The sequence below is a fragment of the Hippocampus zosterae genome, chromosome 5, assembly GCF_025434085.1.
Source record: "Hippocampus zosterae strain Florida chromosome 5, ASM2543408v3, whole genome shotgun sequence".
NCBI lineage: Eukaryota > Metazoa > Chordata > Actinopteri > Syngnathiformes > Syngnathidae > Hippocampus > Hippocampus zosterae.
In genome coordinates this window covers 316,677-330,620 of record NC_067455.1, presented here as the reverse complement: position 1 = coordinate 330,620, position 13,944 = coordinate 316,677, and the positions used below count along the sequence as shown (strand labels likewise).

The following is a 13,944-nucleotide window of genomic DNA, read 5'->3' as shown; positions in this document are numbered from 1 at the left end:
ATAAAAAAGCAGACCTTGAAATATAATTAACAACAAGCTGTTAGTTTTTACTTTGTTTTAGAGCACAGCCGTTGATGAAAGAAAATGACACTGTCACATCTTGTGTGTGATCTAGCTCAACTTTGATGCTGTGAAAATAACATTTACACGTAGTTTTGCTGCTTACTGACTGACAAGAAAATGCTAAACGAGCTAATCATAATAGATGGGTTTTTTTTTCCTTCTCCAAATCAAACTTTAAATGTTGGCATATGAGAAGCTGGTGGTTTTTAGGCTGCCACAAGCCAAGACCCAAAAATTATCTTTAAAAAAATTATTGTGGTGCAGTTCTTCAAATCTTGACTTCATTTGAAAGTGTTGTCAGTACGAGTGGCAACGTAAGATGGCCGCCCTCTGGCTTTAGCGGCAAGGGGCCATCCGTCCTTGTCCGCAACGGAAGTTAAGTATTTTCCAATTCTGGTTTAATTTAGCGTGTATGCCTTTCTCTCCATAGTCCAGAAACGTATTTATTGTCCTGCTAGTTTGTTCTTCAAAGTTGGACGCTAACCCGGTTCTAGCCAGACGTCTTAAGCATGTATGTGCGGTGTTTAACGCACTAGCCGTGTCGTTCTTAATTAGGTTAATGTAGCATTTATCACGGCTCTCCGTCTTTACTCGCCATCCTTCGTGTATACGATACTTGTCAGAAATGTAGCTTCGTTGTCGTCACAGAGTGAATGATTGCTGACTTAGGAGGGTCTCCGCAACGTGTTTTGGTGCGCCATTAAGTAACCAGTCAAGCCTGTTGCTAGCTAGCTGCTTCTACGGAAGTAGCACGAAGCTAAAGTCGACCTTCCGACTGCCCTCATACGCGAGCCGTTTCTCAATTTGCGTTCTCGTCCGTTCTGACGTCCTTGTGATCTCGTGGAAAAAGTCGCGGGCCAAGTCGTGTTCCAAGTGAAAGTAGGAATAAATCAAGAACGCACGAAATACCAAGGAAATGTAACAACTGTACCCAATTGTTCATTGCACGTCAATCAGAACTTTTCAGCGGCCCACAATGGCACCGTTCTAAACTGTCAGGTCCCATTAGGAATGGAGGATTAGCGTCGCTGCAGTCGGGCCATCACCGGGTAGTCTAGACATCACATCAACAATCAGAGGAACATTGCAATTTGAATGGCCAATGCAGAAGCAAATGAGCCAAGACGATGACAAGATAAGAAGCCGACTCTGAGGGGGGGAAACATAGCGCGGACTCTATTAAACGCTGAAACAACGCAAGCGTTCTCGGCCTCCATTTAGCCGTCAACTGATAAGCTGCCGCACTTTATAAAATGTGTCAGTGTCAATATGGGGACTGTTTAACGACGAACATTTTTTGAAAATCTCGTCGGAGGGAGGCCTTGAACGACTCAAGTTTCAACTGAAACGGCCGCTTCCTCATGCAACAATGGCTGCCGGCATGGGAAAAGTGCAACCATCCATCCATTTTCTAGAGCGCTTATCGAGCCAGAGCCGAAATGAGCCGACTTTGGGCCAGAGGAGGTGCATACTCCGGTAAGGAATGGGAATTGATAAGCGGCTCTTGTTGAGAATCGTCCTCCCATAGAATTTCCGCTCCTTGCGATTGTTTGGCCATCTTGTCAAAGATTCCCTTCTCGATTCCAGTCGGGACGTTGCACAGCGACCTTATTTGCTGGCGCAGTTAGCCAGACCCAGGGCGCCTAACAATCGTAAGTATGTTTATTTTTTACATTATACGAGAAAGTATATGAACTGGGCAAGTTGCAAATTCTATTCCTATTTTTTCCAAGGTAGGAAAAACGACCAATATGCAAAAGCATTTGCTCACACGGCACGCAATAACTTTTCGATGACGGCCGTGCTTTCGATCCGCTCCGGAGCGCTCAACCCGGCGGCGGCGACGACTTGACCACGTTCTCTCCAGGTAACTTTGTTAGCGGTGCCCTTTGCGCCTTATTGTCGAGTCTGTGGCGTGGCGAGCGATGCAGTCTGACTGGCTCAGGGAAGACGCAGTTGCCTCATCACAAGTTGCTCTTGGGGTGACTGTATTTGTCACTGACTGTGTGAAATAACTCAACTCAACGGTATTGATAGAGCACTTTCAAACAGCCATGGCTGCAAATAACCTTCCCAATTCCCCATTCTTGCACTCTGGACCGGTCGCCGGTCAATTGCAGTTTGATAGCGCGGGATTACGATTCCATTCGAGATGGCTGCGGCTCAGTTCGAAAGGCTGCGAAGCAATCGGCTTTTTGCGGTCGTTTGACACAACCAAGTTCAGTTATTCTTTTTTTATGAGATGATCTCGATGATCTTGATTCCTTGTGTATTTTTCCCCCCTGATGTTTTTGGTGTCTTTGTCTGAATTTGAGCTTTAAAAGAAACGTTTTATTCACAAAAGATGTTGCCCTTATTTATATTTTGATCAAGTTACACGTGTCCTCATATTATGAGCTGATTTATTTCTTCATTTGTCAGTCTCACAACTTCTCGGCATTAATTTTTTTTGTAGGCATTTTGTAATCCCTCAGTGATCCGCAGACAGCGACTCGATTGAAGGTTATTCTTTTCGTGATTGTGTTCTGTTAAATGATGTTGTCAATCGCTTTGTTAGAGCTGCAGCTGCTGTGAACATAAACGTGGATTGGATGAGGTTTATAGTTTTGGACATGGCTATTTTTGATTACAATGTCATTTCATATCCATAAAGTATACATTTCAATCACTGTCTTTTTTTTGACAGCGATGTGCGTACACACAGTAAAAAAAAAAACAAAAAAAAAGACCAACGCGTGCCCCTCCCCCGTCTCCTCTGTCGGACACGTGCGCATGCACGAGCTCGCTGCCATAAGTGAGCCAGTCGCGCCGGCAGTTCGCGCGCACGCAAGGAGCAGCGCAGCCGGACGCCGTTTGAGGCTTTCTGGTGCTGCCAAACGGGAGTCGACGTCAACGCCAACAACAAAAGAGGAAAAAAGTTGACCGGTAAGTGACTCGCTGGTTGCTCCTTCTCGCAAGCATCCCGATGTGCATCCAATGTCTCGCTTGATTGTTTTATTTTTTTTTTAGGGGGGGGGGGTCAATTGATGTCATCATTCTCCACATTGATGGATGGCTTGTTTGTCAACTTTAATAGTTTGTTCAATTATTGTTCACGGGTATGTTAACAAGCTAACAAAATGATTGCAAAATTTCACCGTCCTTTGCTACAAATGGCAATTTGACATTTTGCTATTTTGGATTTTAGCAAGGACCATGGAAGTTGACGCACATGATTTGCTTTCTTGGACCACATAAAATGAGGCGGCGGGCCTCATCTGGCCCCCGGGCCTTTGGTTTGACACCCGTGGTTTAGCCCTTTCCAGTTTTTCTGTAGTTTTGAAAAAAAATTTTAGTGACTAGAGTTTTGGTTGCATACTTTTGGCTTTTTGGGTGCGCAATAGTTCATCTGAATATCTTTCATTCCGAGCTACATTCTTCTTTTATTTATTTGTCTATTTTAAGCCGCATTATTTTGAATGTAGAGAGCTTGCTCGCCGGCGACAAACGCTCCGGGTTTGTGTTAGTCACTCAGGAAGTTTGCTGTTGCCATGCGGGATTCAATGTGATCCGCTTTGATAAGCGCCAGCTGTCCACGAGAACACACGCATGCAAATCCACCATGATAAGACGTAGCGCCGCCAGACTTGCGGTATATGAATGTGCGTTCAATTTGCTCCAGTGTCCCGTTGCGCCGGATGAAAGGATAAACATAAAAGCCTGCGAGTCTGTTACATTGAGCTCATTGTTTAGGAGAGGAAACACAAACGCCATGACACTCCATGTCTTACAACCCATCGTGGACAGAAAAAAAATCAAATAAATCAACCTCGGACGTGGCAGAAAGTTCCAGTGAACGGCGAAGCTTCTCACAGTCGTCCCGTTGTGTTGCCGTCATGACGCAAAAATAGCGCCGCGGGCCTGGGGGGGCATTTGTTTAACCGAGTCGGCAACTGTCGACGTAAATCCAAACGAGGAGGCACGCGCGCCTAACTCGCTGAAATTCAAAATCCCCCATCGGGGATGGACTGTGACCTTTGAAGTGAATGCTTTTGGAGTGCGTGCCCACGCGGCAAATGGAAAGTATTTGTCTCGTTTTGTAAAGAAGTCCTTCTAAATGATGTCCTCCTATTGACGGTGTGGCCGATGTGTGCAAAGATCAAGAGTCACTTTCAAAAGATGGCCGGACTCCACCGTCTGAAACGTGAGCGTTGCTATTTGAAAGACGGTTTAGTCGTTGGTTCCTTTCTGGCCTGGCATGCATATAAGCCCAGCTGTTACCAGGAGATCAACCCTCCCCCCCTACCCCCCTGCCCCCCAAAAAAAGAAACATTTTGAATTGCCTAGATCATAGATGTCCCGGAGGGCCGCTGTCCTGCATATTTTCCAAGTCTCCCTGTTGCAACGCACCTGATTACCCATTTGTCTTCCTGTTTATTGTGCATGTTCAATCGCTCCGTGTACAGCACTTTGGATGCAGCCATGGCTCTTTGAAAGTGATCGAGAAATACTCTTGACTGGACTTGACTGATTCAAATGAAGAGCTTCAATGTCAGGCTTGCGCAGAGCTTGCTGATGATCACGGGCGTGTGACACTCGGTCGCCCTTTACGTGTCGCGGCCACATGGCGGTGGGCGCCCAATCGGAGCCTTCCGGCTGGAATGGGACGCGACGCGAAATCACGGGACGCGACGTTTCATTTGGCCGAGTGTTTCTCCACGGCAGCGGCGTTGAGATCGGCTTCAACAAAGAAGCGTGTCGCAACACAGGCGCTCCCGTGAGCTCTCGGAATTGGACAAAGAGTCAGACTGAAGCGAGGCCCTTGTTTTCGTTTAATAAGGCGAGCAGGAAGCCGCGTGGCTTATCTTTGTCGGAGGCCCCGTTGTCTGTCCTGACCGCCTCGTGGCGTCTTGACAGGGGAGTGCAAGCGCCGTTGCTTTTCACCCGAGCCGCGATGGCTCGAATGGACGCGCCGGGCCGGAGGGAACATTAGGATGGCAAATGTTATTCCAGTTGCCCGCCGCGGCCTCCCGGCCAAAGCCATCGAGACCTTGAAGGCGGCGGACTCTCTGCTCTCGGCCACTTAGAGCTGCGCATCAAGTTACAGGTCCGTTGTTGATTAGGTGAAATTGAACGGCAGCTGTTACGCTGTTTGTCTATGTCAGGACCGTTTAGATCCGCAATGTCTTAGTCCCGGCTTTACAATGAAGTCCCGCTCCAGTCAAGCGCGTGCGGAACCGCCGTAGTCGAGTTCCGAGAAGGCCACCTATTCGAAAAAGCTCCAATCGCGCCTGTACGTACGCATCATCTCATTCTGACCCTGTTCATGAAACGCAGAGCTTCTGTTTTCATCGTGGAAGAAAAAGCTACTCTAGAACGTTTTGGTCAAGTTGAGAAAACGCGAGGCCTTGAATGTGGTCACTCTTGTTGTCGGGAATCCGTTCACAAGCGTCGTATCGGGACGCGACGCGTTTGTGAGCAAATCCGGCGTTGACTGATTAAAAGTGTCAACGTGCGAAGCGGCTAAGATCTCAGCGTTTAGGAACAGCTGCAGATGGTTCTCAATGGAAACAGATGGCAGGAGTCTGGAAGCCAGCTTTCAACCATGGGATGTTTTGAGCGAACACGCGACGCATTGTGCATCGTCTTAAGTCTTTGGCGCTTCAAACTGCCAATGCAAGTTCCGAGAAGGTGGTGGATTTTTGGCAGGTACTGAATACGCCCCCGCCCCGCCCCATTGCCGTGATGCTTTGCGAAATGGAGGCTATTAAGAAACAATCTTGGAGTCAAGTGGCCTGAAGGCCAATCCAAACCTTCAGGCCCCAGTTCCAGGCCCGCGATACTCCCGTTCTTCGCGGCCACGCCTCCGGACTTTGAATGTGACTTCAGGAAATGGAATATTCACGGGGTGTCGACACCCTGCGGCCCCTTTCGCTTCCATGTCGATACCAGAAAGAGACTGAAAATGCAGGGGGAAAGGTCCTCATGGGGCGCAGGCCATCACTTCACCTCAGAAGATTCGATATATCCATGGTACGACCCCCCCGTTCCAGCATTTTGTGTGGCTTGTAAATGAAGACTTTTACAAGCCGCGTGAAAGGGTACACGGCGGACAGATGCCAGATCTGATACGGTGGCGCCATTCTCGCAAAAGGCGCACGTTGTCTGAAGCGAAGAGGCGGAACCCGGCCGGAGACAGAAAGGCCACTGCTGACTGACGCACATTTGAAATTGTAACTTTCTTGCCGTGAGGCCAACTGCTGCTCAATGCGGCGGCTTGGAAGAAGGGGCCCCAACTGCGGCCGGCGGGCCATTTGAGAGAGGAAGCTAATTGTCAATGTCCGGGACGACTGCTGTCATGCGAGCGAACATCTCCCAAAAGATGTCGAGAGGAAAAACGGCGCGCTCTTGGAATACGGCCGCTAAGCTCAGTTGAGGCTGCAGCCTTCAGGAAATTGCGCCCTGCAAGCCAATGACAACAAAGTGGCAGGAACAGGCAGAGCGGCGTGCTCGCGGCGTGCTCGCGGCGTGCTCGCGGCGTTCTCGCGGCGTGCTCGCGGCGCTTATGAGAGAAGAGCAAAAGGGAGGGGCCGGGCACACGGAGGGCTTTTCATACTTTCCAAAATAGTAGCGAGGACACACACAGGCCAATGTGATGGGCTGCGCCGCTTTTCAAATCCCCGTCGCTTTCCTTCTCTCCAAAGTCCATCGGGCGATTTGATCCCTCGCGGATCCGCAGGGATCTGCAATGACTCGACAAGAGAGCGTCATTGCAGATCCCATCGCCTTCTCTTCTAACGGTGGCCTCAAAACAACAACAACAACAACAGCAACGACACTTTGGACGGCATCTTTTTCAATCTGGACTCGCTTCAAATGAATAGCGGGTCAGAAACGCAAGCCATGACACGGCTTGCAGACCATTGACATGGTCCAGCCAAGTCAACGTTTGGGAGCTTCGCAGTTCCCATCTTCAGATTGGACAAAGACATGAGAGACCAGAATGACGGCTTGCGCAAAGACCGATGTCACTCTTTGGACTCGCTGTAAATTACACTGCGATTTTGTGCAGCCGACACAATGGCGAGCGCCAGAGCGCTCGTCGGGTGATGGAGCAAAGTCCGCCCTTTATGCAAATGAGGAGGAGCAGTGACAAAATAAAAGCGGCTTGTGTTTGATGCCCAACACGACTTGCAGCCTCCTCTGAAGCAGCTGCCATCCTCGCGTTGCTTTCTTTCAACTCTTTGTTTTTTCAACTGGGATGGTTTTCTCTCTGATGATTCTCTGATCTCGGCCAAATGCCCGTCAACCCCTTTGGGATGTTCCGTTGCTCTCATTCGCTTTGTGCACTGTTGCCCTCCTCCTCCTCCTCCTCCTCCTTGTTTTGAAACTTGTGACCGGAATGGAATACTCTTTTTGCTCTCTAAAAGTGTGAAGCGCCGCCTGGCCTGCCAGCAGGGATGTCCAGAGCCACCAGATCAGCCTCTCGGTCTCGGAGTCGCTCCAGGTCCCGGTCACGATCGCGCTCGGGGTCCCGGTCCACCTCGCGGTCTCAACGAAGCCAGTCGCGATCCCGCTCCAGGAGACATCGTTACAGGTAGAGTTCTCTCACACATTAAAAAAAAAAGTCTTTGTGGTGTTTGTGCCTTAGGCTGATGACGTGTGAAATTGATTTTGCCATTAATGGATTCGCCCCGCCAAGCGGGTGGCCCCCATTACCAGCACACATAGAGTCAAACGGGATTTGAGTAGAGCCCTCCTCCTCCTCCGTTTGGTCCACGTGACGCAGTAAGCGCGTAGCGCTGCCATTCGGCGTGCAGAGCGGCTCGGCGCGGCGCCTCGTGAATCGCTCGCTATTCCAATGAAAAAAAGGAGGCGGTGAGTGATTTTCTTTCTTTGCATTTCTGCACCTCTCTCACGTCTCCTTTCATGTCCTATTTTTTTTTTTTTGCCTGTTGGATGGGCGCCTTGGTTTCGGTAGACCTGGCTGGCTGCTTTGTCCAGCTCAAGACCTCGAACATTTCCATCCACGGAGCAAAGAGAGTACTTTGCCTTGTAAAAGATGCCAGGGGCAACTAGGACATGATGTTCCTGCCCGCCCCCGGAGTCAAAATGTGCCCGGCACACACACACACTCACTCGAGAGCTAACGGCATGGACTCACGCTCAGCATTTGCAGACGAGCGCATATTTGATGTTGAGCTTCCATTGGTGCGCAAAAGAGGAGCGCCGGAGCCACCGTGTGGAACCATTGTGTCACTATCCCTTGGTAGCCCTTCATCTTTTCTGCATCAACCGCAAGAAGTCCTGCACAGACGTAAGGACATCTTCTGTGGCTTTTTTTGGGGGTGGGGGGGGTCAAAATATCCCGTTGCCGTCCTGTACAGTGGAATGGAATGATGGCCAATCAAGGAGATGAGGGCTCTGAGTGCTTGAGGAGAAATACTTTGGAGGAGATTGCAAATGGAAAAAGAAATCGGAAGCTCGACTTGAATCAAAAGCCTCGGCTGGGTCACTTGGACAGCACGGCGCCATTGGCACCAGCTGCACTTCGTCTCGTGTCTTGTCCAGTAACCCAAATACACAGGTGGCAAAAGTACTCACATGCAGATACTCGTGTGTGTAAGTGTGTAAAAACAAAAACAAAAAACCCACCAAGGTGTAGGGAGCAAAACCAGGCTGGAAATTGGCTGGATTTATTATTCTTTGTCTCTCTCTGTCTCTCTTGTAGCTCGAGGTCCCGGTCTCGATCGCGGTCCCGGTCCAGATCTCCACTTTATAACCGCGACAAGAAGTACCAAAACAGCCGCGAGTTCCGGGGCTACCACCGCGGCTTCCGGAGGCCGTACAACTCCCGAGGCAGAGGACGGGGCTACTTCTCCCGCGGGCGATACCAGCGTGGCGCCGGCAACCGAGGCCGAGGCGGCGGCGGCGGCAACGGGAGGGGCTACAACCACAACAACAATGTCCGTAACCACTGGAAAAATGACAGGCAGAACCCACACAAGCAGCAACAGCAGCCCCAAGGGCGAGCCGGCCCCCAGAAATTCTCCACAAGCCCCCCTCCTCCTCCCCCCGGACACTCTGAGCGATCCCTTTCTCCGGCGTCCAGGCAATCTCTGCATTCAAACGCTTCCTCTCACGGCTCTTCTCCAAAAGTCCCTTTGGCGGCGAAGCAGAGTTGCAACGCTGTCAAAGAGGAGCTTTCGGCCTGCGGGGAGGCCCGGAAAGACGGGGCGGAAGTGCGGCGATTGGAGGCAATCCACGCGCGAGAAGCTCAAAATGAGGGGGGCTGCAAAGTCCCGGCGGAATGCGACAGCAGTCCAAAGAACGCCGGTGTGGAAACTCCCGCCGTCGATGTTCAGAGCCGGCAAAACTCCCAGCGGGCTGCCCCGAATGACACCGGCACCGGTGGCGCCCCCTCTTGGCGGGCGCTCTGTAGCGCACCACGTACCGATATCTTGTCCCAGGAAGCGCTCGACCAAATGCTCTGCAGCCTCGACATATTCAAGAGCGAGGAATTCCCGGACGCGGATAAAACGGCCATCTCGGACGCCTTCAGAAAGTAAGACACCTTTTCCGTCATCGCTCGTCTACTTGCGCAGAGAGTCTTTGCGCTAGCTCCGCCCTCTTTTTTCATTTTGTTGTTGTGTGCGCGACCCCGGTTCAGGTTTCTGAAGGAGCACGTGAAAAAAGCTCAACCCGCTTGGGAAAACGGCAGCGCGGGGGCAAAGAGCGCCGAGGACGATCAAGCCCACGTGAGCGCCGCGCCGCCGCCGCTAAAGCGCCGCACGGAAGAGCCCGACGGCAAAGTGACGTTGAACCACTTACGTGAGGGTTGGTCTCCTCCGTCCCATGAGGCGGAGGAGGAGCCGCTCGACAACGGGGACCCGGACCGGCCCGCTCCAAAGGCCGCGCGTTGCTCCGGGGAGCCGTTCGACGGGCGGCGACGTCCGGCCTCCTCGCAGGGAGCCGACGCCCTCGGAGGGGAGAGCTACGCCGCGGCTCGGCGGGAAATGTCCTTTGAAGAACCGGAGCGCCAACTTGGCGGAGCGGCCGAACCTCCCTCGGCGCCGTCTCTCGCGCCACCGCTGAGGCGGAGCTCAAACGCCTCGGCGGAAGCGGACCCCCCGCCGTTGTCTCTGAGAAAACCTGAGCCAGAGCTCGACGTCGGAATGGATCTCCTCGGAGACGGCCCGATCGGGTAAGTTCTCCTCTTGTCGTTCGGAGACTCGGCTCGCCGCGTGGGGGGGATTTGACTCACCGTTACGGCCTTCAGCGCTTGCGAGACCTTGGCTGAGGAGCGCCGGTTCTCCGAGGACCTGGCGCGATGCTCAAAGAGTCGCGGGCGGGAGTTCCGCCGCGTCTTTCAACACGTTGCAAGCGCCGCCATGCAGAGGACCCCCTCCGAGCGGTTTGCGCAGCACATTGTGGCCGTCCTGCACCACGTCAGAGGTGAGCCTCCAATCCACCGCCTTGAACGCTCGTAGGGACCAACGGAAGTTTCCAAATGGAAACTGGAGAACTTTGCGCGTAGGACGGAAGGGAAAAGGAGCGAGAATAAGGCGTGTGCATTTTTCACGCAGCCCAGCACTTTGCGCCTCCCCGAATGACTCTGAACGAGCGATTCGGCATCTACCAAAGGCAAGCTGCGCAGAGGGAGAGCGCCAAGGCCAGAAAGAGCCCCCAGATTCACAGGTAGAGTCGCCCGCCGGCGTTTCTCTGCGCCGTCCCGCCTCAACTTTTGTTTGTTTTCTTTGCGGGCCAAGGTCACCTCTTCCTTCGTAGCTCGGCGCCGCCCTCTCCTCTCTCAGATAAAAAAAAAAAAGCTCTCCTCTCACATGAACACTTTGAGACGGTCATTCATGCCTTTGTCACATCCCGGCTGGATGACTGCAATGTCATGTCAGCCGGTCCTCCATGAAGCGCCTCCAGCTGCTCCACAATGCCGCTGCTCGCAAGAGGGAGAGGGAGGGAGCAGATCCTCCTCTTTGTTTTCAAATCTCTGAATAATCTGGCGCCACCTTACCTCTTGTATTTGTTGTTGGTTTTACTGTTTGGTGCCTTCTAGCGCCTTTCTTACCCATTTGTCTTCCTGTTTATATGTTCAATTGCTCACTGTACAGCACTTTGGATGCGGCGGTGCCTGTTTGAAATTCGTAACCGCCGCGGCCGTGTGCTCCTTTGCAGGAGAATCGACGTCTCGCCAAGCGCTTTTAAGAAACACGCCAAGGTTTTTGAGGCAATGAAAAGCTCAGAGGACGGCGCCGACAAGGTGACCCAATATTTTGCACTATGAACCTAAAAAGCCAACGGCGCAGCGGCGGGCCAGCTGGACGCCTCTCGTGAGCCAATGTGGTGGATGCGGCGCTCGGACTTTGTTGCGACTCGCTTATTATGTCGGCGCCCTGCGGCTCAGCGATCAGACCAAAGTCAAAACGTGGACGCCCGCGCCGGCCGAAGGGACGAAATGTCGTCGTAAGTATCCAAAGAATGAAACGATGCAAAAAGCAGCCAAACGAAAAGACGAGCGCGACGACTTGGATTGGCTCTTACTTGTCCCGCCCCCTCGCTCTCGCCGCCACGCGCACTTGGCTTTCGTTTAGGCGCCGACTCGCACGCTCGTCGTCCCCTAGGCCGTCCGTCCCCACGACGCTTTGTTCTTTTGCGCATTCTTCAGGACGTCGGGGACAAAAGCAAGGGCGACCCCATGGACCTGCGCTTGGATATCCAACGCCGTAAGAAGCACTCGAGCGGCGAAAGAGATTCCCATCAGGACGGGGGCTCGGCCCCTTCTCCGGACCCCGCCGGAGGGGAGGAAACCTTTTCCAAGAGATCCAGGTACAGTACGTGACAGATTTCCCAGCAAAATTGCAGGATGCCGCTGGAACGCGCATGTGCCCCCCCCCCTCCCCCCTGTAGGATCAAGTTCTCTCGCTCCAGCTCGTCCTCATCATCCTCCTCAAAGTCCCACGCGGACGAGGCGCCCGAGCTGGCGAAGGACGGCTTGAACGGGGCTCGGCTGGCTCGGACTGAGGCGCCCGCGGAAAAAGAACCGCGCTGGAGCCAATGCGTAAGTTCCCTTTGGAAGTTGTCTGCTGCCAGAACTCGGGCCGCACCATGAGAGAACCCGCCCGCCACCCCATTTTCCTCAAGGGAGAGTCGGGGCGGCTCCGTCGGGGCGGCTCCGTCGGGGGGCAAACTTGACAGAGTTCAAGTACCCGAGCGGCCTCTCCCAACATCGATCCTTTTTCTCCTCCTCGTCATCATGTCACGAGCCCAATCGTGCAATATCGAGATCGATACACAGTTCGCAGTAATCAATGCGGTGGATTCATTGGCCGGCCCACAACTTGGCGCTTGAGAACGTGCCTTTCTGCTGTAGCGAGTACGATTCAGCGCAAGGGGCTGGAGGAGGGCCAACTACCAAGGCGACTGCGATCCGGGTGTGGCGGTGGCGGCGGCGGCGGCCCCCCAAAATGAGCACCGGGAATGCGCCCCAAAGAGCAGAACGCACTACTCGGTAGGACGGCTTTCTCCCCGCATTCGCCTGCGTTCTCTTGACAACTGAACAAGGAGTTTCTTTCCGTCCCGCCGAGCCAGCGCCGTGACGCGGACGAGGCGGAAGGGCGAGCGGGCGGCGGACGGCCCAGGTTGATCATCCGCAAAGCCGACGCCTGGGGGCCAAACGCGCGGGCCCGAGATGGCTTCCCGCCGGACGGAGAGAAAAGCGGCACGCGGCGCGACCCCGCCCGACGGGACCAGAAAGACGCAAACGCTTGACGCCCTTTCCGCAGCTCTTGCGTCTTGATTAAAGATGACGCTCACTCTCACTGGACACTCGCAAACATGGCGGCGTGCTGTTGTTTCACCTTGCTTCGAGTTATGCTTTACTAAATGACTGCTGGATTTTTGGGGGAGTCTCTGGAGAGAACCCTTCCCCCCCCCAAAAAAAACATTGTTTGTGCCTTGAACTTTTCAAATGAGCTCCAGCCTTTTAAAACCGCAAGACTTTAGCCAAGTGAGGGGGGGGGGGGGGGACTGCTTCTTCTTGTTCTCGGGATGAAAAAGAAAAAAAAAGCCAAGCCATTGGTGCCTTAAACGATGATTAAAATTGTAAGACGCTGCATGTTTGTTGCGGTCATGGTTGTGTCACAGCTCCTGCGGGTATTCGAGGCGACTCGGTTGGCCCGCGGCGGACAAAGCCAACGGCCAGTCATGGCTCAGCGAAAAGTCAGCTCGTCTGTCGGATTGACAGTGGCTGGGCACTTCCTGGACTTTGAGGACATTGTTCTCATTTGGAATTTCTGTTCTGGGGAGGAGCTTTAGATCTCGCCAAACACCGATTGGATTTTGACGTTCCTTCAAGCGGATCCACGCGTGACACCGATTCAAGCGGATTCACACGTGCGTGGTGAAGCCGCTCCCCCTATACAAATGTCTCATTGTGCCAAGATTCCATTTTTAGCACGGAATTGGCATTTTTGTTTTGCCAGCCATCTTGAAAGAAGAGATTTCCTGCCGCTTGCTTCCCTTTTCCAGTTTTGCTTCACATGACGCCTTATGTGAATTGGGATCCGCCTTATCCCAATTGTGCCGCTTGCGGCCCCCATTTCCGGCAGAATCGGAAGTGAGGTGTGGCGGAACGAATGACTGGCGCCTTCAAAACATTCGGCGCCCATATGTTGGTTGCGGCTGCCAAGCAAACACTGCTTTTTTAAAAAATCTGCCCTTTATTCATTCGTTGAACACCGAAGCAAATACAGACTACGCGCCTTCCCGACTCGAAAGGTTTTAGGGCCGCCGTCAATGACGTGATGACTTGACGGACACTCGGAAAAGCGAAAACTGCGAGCAAACACAACATCAAGCGAAGAAGACGAGCCGTCTCCTGCGTGTTGT

At 52.8% G+C, this 13,944-nt stretch overlaps 2 protein-coding genes across 2 annotated transcripts in view; both read left to right on the top strand.

Moving 5' to 3' along the window:
• The window catches only part of map7d1a (MAP7 domain containing 1a), a 98,041-nt gene that overhangs the window by 19,513 nt on the left and 64,584 nt on the right, over positions 1 to 13,944 (top strand). The gene's annotated exons all lie outside the window — the stretch shown is intronic.
• thrap3a (thyroid hormone receptor associated protein 3a) lies at positions 2,815 to 13,072 on the top strand. The gene is made up of 11 exons (XM_052065924.1): positions 2,815 to 2,992; positions 7,480 to 7,639; positions 8,774 to 9,607; positions 9,713 to 10,246; positions 10,322 to 10,497; positions 10,629 to 10,740; positions 11,233 to 11,317; positions 11,723 to 11,883; positions 11,965 to 12,115; positions 12,428 to 12,565; positions 12,646 to 13,072. Exons 2-11 carry the CDS (start codon positions 7,503 to 7,505, stop codon positions 12,823 to 12,825), a joined length of 2,508 nt encoding a protein of 835 aa, XP_051921884.1. The 5' UTR covers positions 2,815 to 2,992; positions 7,480 to 7,502; the 3' UTR covers positions 12,826 to 13,072.

What these genes read in the sequence shown, in the direction of transcription:
- thrap3a (XM_052065924.1), top strand. Translation starts at nt 7,503, where the DNA reads ATGTCCAGAGCCACCAGATCAGCCTCTCGGTCTCGGAGTCGCTCCAGG. An exon ending in ATCTCGGACGCCTTCAGAAA is followed by an intron (nt 9,608 to 9,712) that starts GTAAGACACCTT and finishes ACCCCGGTTCAG; the next exon opens with GTTTCTGAAGGAGCACGTGA. An exon ending in CAGAGGACGGCGCCGACAAG is followed by an intron (nt 11,318 to 11,722) that starts GTGACCCAATAT and finishes CGCATTCTTCAG; the next exon opens with GACGTCGGGGACAAAAGCAA.